Source organism: Balaenoptera musculus, chromosome X, assembly GCF_009873245.2.
Source record: "Balaenoptera musculus isolate JJ_BM4_2016_0621 chromosome X, mBalMus1.pri.v3, whole genome shotgun sequence".
NCBI lineage: Eukaryota > Metazoa > Chordata > Mammalia > Artiodactyla > Balaenopteridae > Balaenoptera > Balaenoptera musculus.
In genome coordinates, this window is record NC_045806.1 from 14,121,962 (window position 1) to 14,136,311 (window position 14,350).

Genomic DNA, 14,350 nt, shown 5'->3' on the forward strand with positions numbered 1-14,350 from the left:
TAGAGTGGAGAGCCATTACCAGATAGGATCCAGAGTGGTTGGTTATTGGATTCGGAAGGCAGGGAGGAGATGAAGATGGTTCTGAGGATTCCAGCTCAGTGGACCTGGTGGAAGTGGACATTCTTAACTAAGATGCATCAGCCTTGGGTGAAAATGGGATTTTCAGCCCTGGAGAGGAGACTTTGGAGGTGCTTGCTCCGGAAGGTGGTTGGAAACCCATCAGCATGGTATTCCAGCCCTACAATTGGGTATGAAGTCTTCTCTATTTCAGTTCTTTCTGAGTTGTTAATGATCTGTTATACTTGACTGACTTTCCTCATTCATCCAATCAAATAACCAAGGTCCCATGGTGACTGCAGAGTTTCTATCTAAGAGGACTTAAAGATGACTGCCTGGCTGGAAGGGGGCTTCTCTGGAAGCGCTATTGCATAGGAAGCACGTTGCTTTTAACTGAATCGTGTATTACAGGTTTATAAAAATAGGGCAAGGAAAAAGACAAACATAAAATAAATCATTATAGAAATATTACCAGAACACAGTTCTTTACTTCCTACATGAGTGATGTCACCAGCCGCCCAGTACTGATCAACACAAAATGAAGAAAACAGACATGGTTAATGAAAACGCGTAGCTACGCACTTTGTTCTCATTCCAAACAATACTTAAATGGTTTAGAGAGGCTGAATTATTATTTGTTCATTTCAGGGAGGTTTTGGTGGGAGTTGATGGCGATTTGGAGGGACTGACACCCCTCTAAGCTGTCGTTTGGTGCCACCACGATAAAGACTTCGTTCCAATATGTCAGGCCGAACAATTTCTTCGCTAACATCCAGATTTATCAATGCAGTGGCTGCATTGCTTCTTGAAGATGCTGTTTCCACTGCAGAGATTTAGCTACTGGAGCTTTGCTTGTTTCTACTGGGCTGGATTCTCTATCTATTGAACTGTTTCTCTCATGAATCATTCACAGGATATGGCCAAAGTGATGTAACTTTGTCCCTCTTCATTAAGGCTTTCATTCCCCCTAGTCTAAGCAGAGATAACGCTCGTTTCTGGAAAGGCTGTGAGAAGGCATTGTATGCAGTGAATTTAGATCCCTTCGTGCGTCTGCGATCTGCAAACTTCACTCCGTGTAATCACATAGATCTGTAACCGCTCCTCATGTATGAACTTCAGTGAAGTCTGCTAAAGATTACAGCAGATATGCCCATTTAGAAACTTTTACTGGCTACTGTTTTGTTTCAGGATAGCTGGCGGAACCACAAATTGAGCTTAAGATGTATCTTGAAACCCTTTAGCCATGCCCCACATTTGATCAGAATCAGCCAACTCCTTTGAAAGTTATCAGGAAACAAATAGGGGAGATAAAAGCGAAATGCTGAGTGGCTGAGGTGAAACAGACCCCTTGTTTTGGTTGGTTATTTGATCTCCAACCGTATCCTGTCATTAGGCACATTGTCAGATTTAAGAACTAATTCCAGACTTCCATTTATGTGAGGGAAGCCAGTGAACGCAGTGGAGGGGAGGGGAAACCTGCACAATTCACTGGATTCCTCCCCCAGCCTCTCTTCTCCTTGTTCTAGAGGCACCTCTCCTGCACTCAGGCCCAGGTCTGTGCCTGCAGAGAGGCACACAGGGACGTAGATCAAGGGCAAACTGGGCTCTTGGACAGCCGAAGGCTCTCAAACGTAACATTTGATTCCCTGGTTTAAAACAAAAGTTGAGGGGAAGAACTATCAAAGGGAAAGAAACATTTTTTTAGGTTTTTCTTTTTACCTAATAGATCCTTGCTTGGGTTTTTCATCATAAAGTTGACCCAGCAATGTTAGTTCCATTTAAATTCCCATTCATTGGGAATTTAGGGAAGACAGTAGGGCAAAATTCTCAAACTTGCAATATTTTCAGCAAACAAGAGCCAAATTATCCATACCCAGGTACTTAGAAGAAGAGAGGAGAGTCTTTATCGGGTGGCTAAGTTTTGAAATATTGTTTTAGCAGCAGAGAGCGCTTCTCTTGGTTTCTACGTGAATGTGTGAAAGAGTGTGTCCCCTTGGGGGTGAAAGGCAGGGATCTTCAAATCCACACTGTCCAGCCATCAAGCAGGGGACCTTGCCAGATTTGTATGTTCTCAGGGAGCATAGACACGGCCAGTTAGAGAACTGTCAGGGAAGCAAATGATGTCAGTCTCCATTGCTGTTTGGATCCTGTGCATTGGAAGTAAAGTAGAATTTAAGTTTCAGGAGGACATAGATGAGTGGTCGGTCAATGAGATTCAACAACAGTTTCTTCTAGGACTGTTTCCCTGCCCCCAGCATTTTATTATGAAAAATTTCAAACAGCACAGTTTTTCCAGAGTACCCAGCATCACCTAAATGGAGCAAATAGCAGGAATTCAAATCAGATGGACTCAGACACCAAATTTACTTTGTGTATTTCCCCATGAAGCTTTGGGTGCTTGTTATTATCGTGCAAACATGGTTATTCATGTTGTTGAAATAGACGAACGTCGCCTTCTGGCACTTTGAGCACCAGGTCTTTGAAACACACCCTCTCCTGCCCCCTCCCCCAGGTTCTGCCAGTCATCCTTCCACGTTCCCACTTCCCACACCCGAAAATTCAGAGCCACCTTTGGTGTTCCCTGTCCTTTTCTTCCCCATGTCCAGCGAGGTCCTGACGGGTCTCCCTTGGAAACATCTCTCCCAGCCTTCTCTGTTCCTTTTGGTTGCCACTGCCCTTCTGCCCCCAGATTTGTTGAGTGTTTTTCCTGTACCAGACCTCATGCAAAGCACTTTTTACATCTTATCATATTTAATTCTCACAGCAATCCAACGAGGAAGGTAATTATTATCCCCATTTTACAGATGGAAAAGTAGATCCGTATTTATGCCCAGACTGCTGTGCCATTCTCCACTGCACCCTGGAAATGCCTTGGATCTTCCCATTTCTGGGCCATTGTTTCCCATGTTTTATGTGCCTTCCTCTTGTCGCTACCAACCAAATTCTACTCATTTCTCCAGGCCAGCCCGGGCTTCCACAGCTGGAAGTGATCTCCCCTTAAATGACAGCTCTAACCGCCTGTACCACTCCCTTGGTTACCCTCAGACGCAGCCTTGCAAGTCATTCTTTCCCCCATGTGCGTGTCTCATCTCCCCGACTAGATGCATCTCCTCAGCTGCATGTGGGTAATAGGTATGCTGTATAGATGTATTGAGTGATTATTTTTCAGAAGTAACGAGTGTTGTCGTCACTCTTGCACACATCTCATAGGAATGGCACGGTAATGACATTGAACAAAAAAAGTGCCGGTGCTAAGGGGCTGGTGAGGGCGGAGTCTCACTCTCCGTCTTTACGGTAGTGTTGCAGTGCTTCCAGATTCCAGAATCAAGATCTGAATGGCCATTTTTACTAAAAGTAATAACTCCCCCAGATTCGGTTCATTTGGGGACCTGGCTTCATTTCCTTTAGACCTTCTACTTGTTCTGATTGTTATATGTGTTGAACAAGTGCTCTTTCTTTCTGCCTTTGCCTGTGATGAAAGCAGCATTTTCCAGCCCCCTTTTTAGAGCTTGAAAAACTGAGTTTCTGAAGGCACATCTAAAGGCACAGCAGTGAGAGCAAAACGATCCCTGATGTCTGACTTCAACCCAAGTCCGTGTTTCAAGCACCCCCAACTTCTGTTTCATAATTTCCCCTAATAGAAGACCCTTCCCCTCCACAGGACATTGGCTTTGTTCAGTTCCTCTCAAGATGTCCTTTGAAAGAAGTATTTGAGGTTGACTGTGACAGTGGGATAAATGCAAAGAACCAAGTTAAGCTCTTGGGACTTTCACTTTGGCTAATGGTCGACTGGATCATTCTGACCAATGAGTCTATTGAAGACAACTAGAAATAATGGATAAAATACAAAGAAGCTTCAGCTCCCAGAGCTCCCGTGAAATGGAATTAATGAATGGTTTTGTGGTTTGTCTGCTAGTAAACCTTCTCTTTCGCTCCGTATGCACTTTCTTTGGGGGGTGGGAACAGGAACACGGTGTTTGGTTTGTTCTTGTGAGATTAAAAGAGACGCCTGGTATCAGTTAGTATTGATCGGGGTGGCGAGGTGCTGTTAAAATGCTGAGCGTTCTCCAGAAGAAGGTCTGCCTTGTTGAGAAGTGATACGGGGAGAGAGAGGGGATGAGTGATCACTAGAAGCAGTGGCCCTCACTTTTCAGAGGCATGGAGCTGTTGACAGAACAAATAATCACATCGAAAAGACTTTGAAGCTCCCCACATGGTCAGCAGACAAGGGACCACAAGGCTCAGTCGTAAACGCTGGAATTGGCTCAGAGAGCAGGAGGGACTTGCCTTCGCTTGAAGCCAAAACCAATCTGAAAGCACAGAACCTCTGCCCGAGGGCTCGGCCAAAAGCTCGCGTTTGAAACCTGAGCTCCTGTTGCTGTGGGAGTGGGCAGCCAGGGCAATTGGTGTCTGTTCCACTTGTACAAGCAATCCCTCTGATAATTTTGACCCCGCAAAAATTACATAGTCCTTTCATCACAGTGGGTTACATTTTCCAAGGGCAGAGCTTTGACTTTCAACTGATTATAGGTGTATTGTTAGGACTCTTGCACCCACGCTCAACATGTGTTTGTTTTATTTCCAATGTTTCACGTATTAAGTGTCAACAATCTACACTCATGCTACCTCCTGTTTAAAAATTAACTCAGGAAATTCCAAAAAGAAGATTTTCCCCCCTTGGCAATTTCCCATCTTCGTTGTGTGATAAAAGTTTTTGGTAACAGCCAAGGCCAGCACTAGGCATACGTGGGTCTGTGGATCTGTTATCAGTGTCCTGTGTTAACCCAGACTTTCTTCCAAAGAGTTTGCAGTGCTGCTTTTTTACACATCGTGTCAGATGTTTTCTTCCTCCCACGCTCCTTGATCTTGCTTCACGACACCACCATTAACTCCATCTTCTCTTCCCTTACTGCCACGATAGCCCGGACTTCCTCCACAGTGCCTTTTGCAATATGCCCCCTCTTTGCCGTTTTTCCTTCCCCTGTCCCAGGGCAGCCTCCAGACATTTATCGCTTGGAATAATGCTCTGATCTCCGTGAGCCTGTCATTCCTGTCTTCGAAAACCACCCTGGTCCCAAATGATTCGTTTGGTGTACCTGGTTCTTGATCATCTGGCCTCTTTGGACATTTCCAACCTCATCCTTTAGGACTTCCCTCCTTTACCCCCTCACCATTCCCTGAACACACCGTGCACTAACCCACGTCCTTTCCTGGACTCGGGCTGTTTCCATCATGTGCGATGCCTCCTCCCCCTTCCCCACTGATAAAATCTCCCCTGTCTATCAAGGTGCATCTTACACGCTACCGCATGGAAAGCCCACCCTGATCTCCACTCATCAGTCTTCATCCTGTACTTCTGGAGCCCTTTGACGTGAGCTCAATTTCAGCATTTATTTCAACCTGAAATAATTAACTAGAAAACAACCTGGTTAGTTAATTACATGCATGGAAACAACTAGACTGCAAGCCTGGGGCTGATGTCTCATTTGTCTCTGGGCCCTGCTATAGCATCTAGCAAGTGGCCAGGCCCTAAGGAGAGCTTGATAAATGAACTGAGTGAGTGAATGATAGCCCAGCATGGGAGGTAAAGAGGGGTTAGCAGCCACTGCTACTCTTGAGTAGCACCGTCCCATAGAAATACGATGTGAACCATAGATGTGATGTTTTAACAATATTTATTTATTTATTTATTTATTTGGTTGTGCCGGGTCTTAGTTGCGGCTCGCCAGCTCCTTAGTTGCGGTGCGTGGGCTCCTGAGTTGCGGCATGCATGTGGGATCTAGTTACCTGACCAGGGGTCGAACGCGTGTCCCCTGCATTGGGAGCGCGGAGTCTTATCCACTGCGCCACCAGGGAAGTCCCCATAGATGTAATTTAAAATTTTCTACTACTCAAACTTGAAAAGCAAAAAGGAGTGATATTAATTTTAATAATATATTTTAGTTAGCCCAATACATCAAATCTATTACTGTTTCAGAATGCAACAATTATTTAAAAATTATTAATGAGATGTTTCACATTTTTTGGTCCTGAATCTTCAAACGCCATGTGCATTATATACTTACGACACATCTTCATGCACATGCTAAATGTTCATCAGAATATACTTGATCTGTGTTTAGATTTCATAAAATTTACAGTTGAAAAAGTAGACTCGCATATCCACGTTCTTTGAAATGTGTTTAAAATTTTTCCAGTAAGTGAACTTAACAGCAGCTTTTAAATTTAAACTAATTAAACTAATTAAAATTAAATAGAAATTTAAAATTCCATTCCTCAGTTGCACTTGTCTCATTTCAAATGCTCAATAGCCAAATGTGGCTAATGGCTACCATTTTGAGACTCGCAGCCCTCGGGTACAAAGATTGCTGAGTATCATTTAGCTCATTCCTCTTCTCCTACAACTTAATTTAAAAAAAAGAAAAATGTGAGGGAGAGAGCTATTAAAGAACTCCAATTAGCCAGCCTTGCCCCCAAGTTCTTCATGAAACTGGGGCCTGCTGCCTGCTGGCTTCCTGGGGCTGCCCTGAAAGGTAATAGGATTCTGCTGATGAAGCACTTGAAAATCCGGGGATGAAATGACCCGTGTAATTCCCAGGCTTGTTGGCCAGGCTGGATTGAGGATTGGGGTCTGTGTCTACACAGCAGCTGGCCCACACAACCACACTGATCTGTGCTTCCTTGTGCAGTCGAGGTCTACACCAGCGTCTGACAGCACGTGTCGATTGCATGTTTTATCATCGCAGCACTGGGATGACATGTTTTTCGATACTCTCGGTTTTTATCAGATTAGAACATATTTGAAGTTTCAGTGCTGAACTGCTTTGGAGTGATCAAATATGTGGAAAACGTCTTTCTCAGCCAAACAGCATATTTTCCAAGTCCAAAATAGTCGAATATATCTTTTCCTCTTCCTTCAAGTTTCCCATTGAATGGTACCCCAGAGACCAATTTAAAGCGTGAAAAGTTGAGAGCAAAAATGTTCTGGAACAAAGGAAAATGAGGTGTGTCACCTCACCCAGTATCTAGCCGCTGTGTCTCATGTAAAGCCGTGAAAGCATTCGGCATTATTTATACTAGGAAACCGGGGTTAGGAATTGATGTCCCCAGAATTCTGTGAGTGTGAGGCATGGCCCCATGGCTGGCTCTGATGTGAGATTTGAGGCCTAAGGGGAAACTTAAAGTGACTCTAGACCCTTAAGGGTTTTGAAACAGGTGCGGCGTCTCTTTCCCTCCGGGAAGTGTGCTGTCCACAGTCGGATGAGTACTTCAGCGGCAGTTCGTTGAGCTCTTGCATGAAAATGGCAAATTTCTCCCCAAATGAGCTTATTATCTGCTGCTGTTGGGTGCAAGGCATCCTTGAGCTATGGCGGGAATTACAGCTTCCATCTGTTCCTTAATGTGAAAAATGTGTGCAGGCCTCTGTGCTACCAAGCTCCATGAACTTGAGCCATTCAGATCTGCTGACACATTTGAGTCACAGCCCTCGGAATCGCTTTTGTCAATTATTTCATTACATATCCAAGTAACCATCCTGAGGGTGGTCTGGATTTGTGATCTGTGATGGTGTGTTGGCTTTGTTTAGGAGTTGATGATATGTAAGTCCTCAGTATATTTAATCATTATTACTTTAGAAGTTAGCACGGTGCCGCCAATATGAAAACTTCTTGGGCACAGTTACAGCCAAATCTGCATCATTAATTCTTGGCTTCTTCCCAGCATCTCCAGTCTTTCACCTTGCTCCATGATTTTGTTCCAACATCAAATAATGCTTTGTGCTTAGAGAGCAACTTTCATCAGAAGATTGCAAGGTCCTCTGCAAACTTTTATTTCTGTAAGTACAAATAGATATCTTCAGAGAACCGTGTATGTTTAAGTGTGTTTATTTGTGCTGGGTTTTTTCAACAGGCCGAGAAAAATTATGGCCTTCTATGTGTTCACTTTGGAATATAGACATGTAATGTGCAGGCTTAAATTTGGCTTGACATATTTAATAAATATCCCTTGAGAAAGTGATTAGATACAGAGTCAGGTATGCTCTTGAGAATATGGCCAAGCATTCGTTTCTTCTACTAATTTTATATATGTGAATATTTTTAGGGTTACATCCTGTGCATTAGATGGAAAAAATTATTTTCATCAATTAATAACTGTTTGTTTCCAGTTGTCAACTGGAAGAGAAAATGCTTTGAGTAAGCAGGATTAACTCACCAACTGGAAAAAGCAGTCACTCATGGTTTAATTCTTTGTGGTCAGTGGTTAATGGTTTGGTTTACACAATACCACCGCTCTATTTTCACTGCATTGACCCATTCTGTACTTTTTCTCACTGTTAAGTGTCCCTGTGGCAGAGACAATGCTAGGTGTTCACCCAACCCCATTTTCCTTTCTTCCTAGACACACAGATAGACTACATTTCCCAGCATTCCTTGTAGTTAGATGGACCCCTGTGACTGAGTTATGACCAGTGGGATGTGAGCAGAAGTAATCGAATCCTCTTTCAGCCCTGGCCTTAAAATCTTTCCTTTCCATCCTCCACACACTCTCTCTTCCTTTGCCCGTTACCTAGGTACAGAGAATCTGGTGGAGGACCCCAGGCCCCTGGGGGATGGTGGGACCACAGTACTGGAGTCTGGTTCCCTGAATGACTGCATGGAGCAGAACATCTCAGCTGAACTGTCTCGAGTGTGACATAAGCAAGAAATTGAATTTTGTTGTATAAAGCCAGTGAGATTCGGGGGTTTGTGACACAAGTTAGCCTACCCTAACTAATATTCTCATAGTTGTAGCAGAGAATCAATACTCTCTTTATACACGTTCCACAGCTTTCAAGGGGGCATGGAACAGGCAGAGCATGTTGCTGGTGTGGAACAGTAGGTTGTGAAAATGCGTAACCAATGAGCCATGTGGCTCTTTGATCACCATGTCCAATTAAGCCACATGGTTACTGTGATTTTCCGGTTTGAGTCAACCTTTTATTTGGGGCAGATGCAACCATGGACAGTTTCATGTAGTGGAAACTGATCATTTCAGTAAGCAGCTTCCCCAGAGGAGGGTGGGGAGGGTGCAGAAATCCATATGAATTACGAAGGACTTCAGGTTTTAGCTTCAATTTTTTTTTTCTCTGAAAAGACTTTCCTAACCCCCAGCCATGTCTGGGTTGCTTGCCTCCCATGCTTCCCACTCTGTGGTCTTGCCACCGCCCATGTGCCTTCATCAGACTCTTACCTCACTGGCTGGTAATGTCTCGCTCTTGAGCTTGCCTCTCTTCCCCCTGTAGACCACATGAAATGGCAGAGGCTGTTTCAACTTGCCTCACTGTTGTCCCCCCCGCATTCTGTCCAATGCCTGGCACATACGTGCTGTTGACTGAGTGATGAAGGCAATGAATGACGATGTGATTCTCCTTGTCAGGGACGAGCGATAGCCTTAGGATCGTCCTGAGCTGGTCCTCAAGCCACTTAAGTGAGACAGGCTGGATAGACTTTTTCCTTGTTAAAAACAGGAAACTTAAGGAGGTAAACTGACTTCAGCTTAATCCACAGTCGAAACACAAATCGCTACTGTATTAGAAACAAGAGCAGGATCTATTTTCAGGTTTCATTTTTCTCAGCCACCATGAGTTTTTGAGAGCTGGAGCTCGGTTAATTGATGGCCCAAGTCGCTTAGTGAATACATTTGCGAACAAACATACAAGTAGCAGTTAGAGCCAAGTCACCTTGTTTAAAGCCCAGGACAGATCTTGATGTTTTACACTTTCATGCATTCGTTTGCCAAGCATTTATTGAGCTTCTTCCAGGGCAGAGCCTGCTTCCAGGTGCCGGGACACAGTGGCGCACAAGACAAAAGAATGGCCCAGTGTTCCAGGAGGTTCCAGTCAAGTGGGGGACAGACCAACAATAAACACACAAGAAAATGTCAGGTGGAGATAATGTTCTGTGAAAAAAATCCAAAGAGGTCAACATTATTGAAAATGCCCAGTTTAGGAAGATTCCATCAGTGGTCAGAAAGGCCTCTGGGGAACAGGTATTCCCATGACATGTAAGCTGAAGCCTGCATGACAGGAAAGAGCCAGCCATATAGGGAAGAGAACATTCTAGGCAAAGGGACATGCTAAGGTTGTTATCTGGCCCTGAGGGTAGAGACTAGCTTGTCAAGGACTAGGAAAACGACTTGAGTGGTAGGAGCAGAGAGTGTGTTTGGTGTGGAAGGAGGGGGGTGGGAGTGGAAAGGGAATGATGGCAAGAGAAAGAGGCAGAGGGCCATTTACGGAGAGCCTTGTTTGCTGTTTCCAGAGTCTGGATTTGAGCCTGTGAGGCAGTGGGGGCCATGAGAAAGACTGTAAGCGGAGGAGAGAGATGAGCTGTGTGTTTCAGGAAGAACATCACATCGGCCGTTCTATGGAAGAACTGCCGCACCCCAAGCCCCCGGTGGAGGCCTGAGTAGCGGGAGGGTCAGAAGTTGTGAAAGGCAGAAGCCAGTTTCAGAGCTCCCTGGGAGATGGAATTCATGGCGCCCGGAAATAGATAGGATGTGGGGACTGAGGCGTTCGCAGGTGTCTGGCTTGGGCAGTGGATGTAGACACGGGGGAGCTCTCCTCTGAGACAGGAAACCCTGGGGAGGAAAGGCTGTGCACGGGAGACTGAGGGGTCCTGAACATGGCGAATCTGAGGTACCCGTAGCCTTGCCGGCAGGGAATATTCAGGAGACAACTGAACGTGTGGCTAGGCCAAGAGAAGGGGAGCGCGTTCTGAGTAAGCAATCAGATGTTAAGTTAACGAAGAGGAGGGACACAAGGAAAGGAAGTTCGAGGTCAGATTCTGAACCCTAGCCACTTGATTTTAGGTGACATCTGACTTTTTTTTTTTTTGCCTTCCTCGCCCATCTCCTTTTCAAGATGCTGAAGAGTCATTTCTGCCTCTCCAAGCTAGTCTGCCCCCATCTTTTTTTTTTAATTGAAGTATAGTTGACTTACAGTGCTTCAGGTGTACAGCAAAGTGATTCAGATGTATATCTATATGTCTTATATATAGATATAATATATATATATAGATATATATATCTTATATATAGATATAATATCTATATATAGATATATATATCTATATATATAGATATAATATATATAGATATATATCTATATATATATATTCTTTTCCAGATTCTTTTCCATTATAAGTTATTACAGGATATTGAATATAGTTCCCTGTGCTATACAGTAGGTCCTGTTGTTTATATGTCATATATATTGGTGTGTATCTGTTAATCCCAAATTCCTAATTTATCCCTCCCCCCCGCTTCCCCTTTGGTAACCATAAGTTTGTCTTCTATGTCTGTGAGTATATTTCTGTTTTGTAAGTAAGTTCATTTGTGTCATATTTTAGATTCCACATACAAGTGATATCATACGGTATTTGTCTTTCTCTGACTTACTTCGCTTGGTATGAGATTCTGGTCGGCCCCCATCTTGGCTTCTTCTGGTCTCCACGCTGCTTCTGGCCAGTGGCTTTTCTCCGCAGGGACCGCCCCCTTCCCGTCACGTGGCCTTGCTGCTTGCTTCATCCCTCTGCGGCAGCTCTAAGGAGCGAGCCCCGAAGGATGGCTCACGCCCTGAACCCCACGGGTGAGTCAGGCGCCGCTGGAGTCTGGCTGCGGCCAGGGTTTAGGTCCGAGCGCTGCCGTCCTCTAGCTGTGTGATCCAGGCTCCTTTTCCTCATCCCTAAAATGAGGGGATTGGATTGAACAATACTCTGAGCTGTAACGTTTTCGGATTCTAAGTTGTCTCGGCCCTCCGGGTGAAGCGAGTCGCCTCTTCCAGAACTGGCGGTCGGAGCTGGGATAATAACCATCAATACCTGAGAGAGAATAGCTTTTGTTCTTTTGTGTGAGGCCCCGCGGAGGCTGGGTGGGCTGCAGCAGTTCAGCTTCAATTAAAAACACACCCAAGCCTCCCGCTTTGTTTCGGTTTCCAACCTTGGCCGTCTGACTGAGCACATCTGAATTCCGCAGGCTCTGGTGAAGGCGTGAGGAGGCCCCAGTCCATGGGCCTCATTCCACCCTTCCATCCGCTTCCCAAATTTCATTTACTGAGGGCAGGAGAGGTTTCAAAGTCCCGGGAATACGAGGAGAAAACATACCTTGGCTTTGAAGCCGCCGGCACGCAGATTCCAGCGCACAGTGATGCATCCGCAGTCGAGGGCTCCCTAAAGGCCCACGAATGCTCATGAGCCCTGGCGTCTGGGCAAACATTGCTCAGCAGCTGAAGAGAGAAAATGGGTCTGTCTGTGATGAAGACAGTCTCCCAACTGTGTCTGTGGTCATCCCGAAGCAACGTTCCCTCCTCCAGCCCAGACCAGAGTCAGGACTGCCGAATGGAATCTTGTTGTGGAACTCGGGCAGCTGTCATGTCACTTCACGGTGTGACCGTGCACAGGCTTGAGGCACCATCTGTCCCCGCCCGGGCATCGTCTCCAGGCTTTTGGGGTACAGGGTGTGAACAGGGCAGAAGCAGAGATGCCACTGAGCGGCCGTGGTGGCCCAGCCACAAGGATCCGGGCAGATGTAGGATACGATGGGTGTCGTGGTCCTGCTGGCTGCGGATTCAGGGAAGGTCTGAGAGGTCTAGCGGGTGGCAGACTTGGGGCCAGAGGCCAGGTGACTGGGAGCGCTCCACGTGAGTCCCGGCGCCGGGGCAGAGGGGAACCTCTCTTGTACGGCCCCCGCCAAGTGTTGTTGGCTCTCCAGGAAGGAAGAAGGGAGTCCCCATGAGGCGGAAGTGGCCCCTCAGCAGTGTTCACGCTCTCCTCGTCCTCCTGGGCACGCACCCAGGTGTTTGAGTGGGAAAGTGTTCACAGCAACTGCAGGAGGACTCCAAGGCGGGCGACGAGCTATGGGATGGGCCGTCAGCAGTACGTGCTACCAAGTCCTTCTAGAATAGCAGTTCTCCAAGTTTTGGATCTCAGGATGCCTCTACACTTTTTTTTTTTTAATATTTGCAAATTATATATATATTTTTTAAATTTATTTTTATTTATTTATTTGGCCACGCCAGGTCTTAGTTGCAGCATGTGGGATCTTTAGTTGCAACATGCGGGATCTAGTTCCCTGACCAGGGATCGAACCCGGGCCCCCGGCATTGGGAGCGTGGAGTCTTAGCCACTGGACCGCCAGTGAAGTCCCGCCTCTACACTCTTAAAAATTATTGAGGGGCTTCCCTGGTGGCACAGTGGTTGAGAATCTGCCTGCCGATGCAGGGGACACGGGTTCGAGCCCTGGTCTGGGAAGATCCCACATGCCGCGGAGCAACTAGGCCCGTGAGCCACAACTACTGAGCCTGCGCGTCTGGAGCCTGTGCTCCTCAACAAGAGAGGCCGCGACAGTGAGAGGCCCGTGCACCGCGATGAAGAGTGGCCCCCGCTCGCCGCAACTAGAGAAAGCCCTCGCACAGAAACGAAGACCCAACACAGCCATGAATAAATAAATAAATAAATAAATAAATTTTTAAAAAAATTATTGAGGACCCCAAAGAGCTTTAGCTCTTATGAGTTAATATCAATCTTTATTTATTTATTAGGAATTAAAACTGAGAAGTAAAGAAGATTTACTTGGTAGTTTATTTCAAAATTAACAATAATAAGTACATGTTCTACATTATATATATTACATGTTTATAAATAAAATATTTTGAAGAAAAAAAATTATATTTTCCAAGACGAATGTAAGAGAGAAGAGTGACATTCTTTTACCTTTTTTTTGCAAATATCTTGCATAGAAGCCTGGCTTAGTAGAAGACTGCCGGATTCTCATATCTGCTTCTGCATTCCAGCTGGTATGGTATCATATGTCACCCAGGAGAGCATGAGAGCAGAAAAGGCAAGGAATGTCTTCGTATCATTATGATCATAGTTTTGACTTTACAGATTCCCTGAAAGGGTTTCAGAGACCCCCAGGGGTCCCCTGACCAAGACTGGAGGACTACTGTTCTAGAACACCCCAGCCAGCCTGGCTTTAGCATGGAAACCTCTAGTGAACCGGCGCCCCCGAGTTGGCCCATTCACTGAGGGGTTTTGCTAACTTACTCCAAACCACCATGAGTTAATTCACTTTAGCTGATTAAAAACTCATATTTTCTTCTTATAATCCATACTTTTACAAGCAGTGATTTGGAATGTTTTGATTTTGTTCATTCAAAGTCAGCAGTGACCATTAGAAATACAATTCGGCATTTACATAATTTAAAAATGTTAGTAGCCACCTAAAAAAGTGCAAAAGAAACAAGTGAAACTAATTTTAA

General features: G+C 45.3%; 2 protein-coding genes across 2 annotated transcripts in view; one reads left to right on the forward strand and one right to left on the reverse strand.

The window, feature by feature from the left end:
• The window catches only part of NHS (NHS actin remodeling regulator), a 344,790-nt gene that overhangs the window by 212,026 nt on the left and 118,414 nt on the right, over nt 1-14,350 (forward strand). The gene's annotated exons all lie outside the window — the stretch shown is intronic.
• LOC118888899 (tripartite motif-containing protein 44-like) overlaps nt 1-14,350 on the reverse strand; it is a 231,711-nt gene that overhangs the window by 210,486 nt on the left and 6,875 nt on the right. Inside the window, exons 2-4 of the mRNA XM_036840429.1 lie at nt 12,502-12,650; nt 12,195-12,260; nt 12,000-12,069 (exon numbers count right to left, since the gene is read on the reverse strand). Of these exons, the coding sequence (XP_036696324.1) occupies nt 12,000-12,069; nt 12,195-12,260; nt 12,502-12,650 (285 nt within the window). The remainder of the gene's footprint in view (nt 1-11,999; nt 12,070-12,194; nt 12,261-12,501; nt 12,651-14,350) is intronic.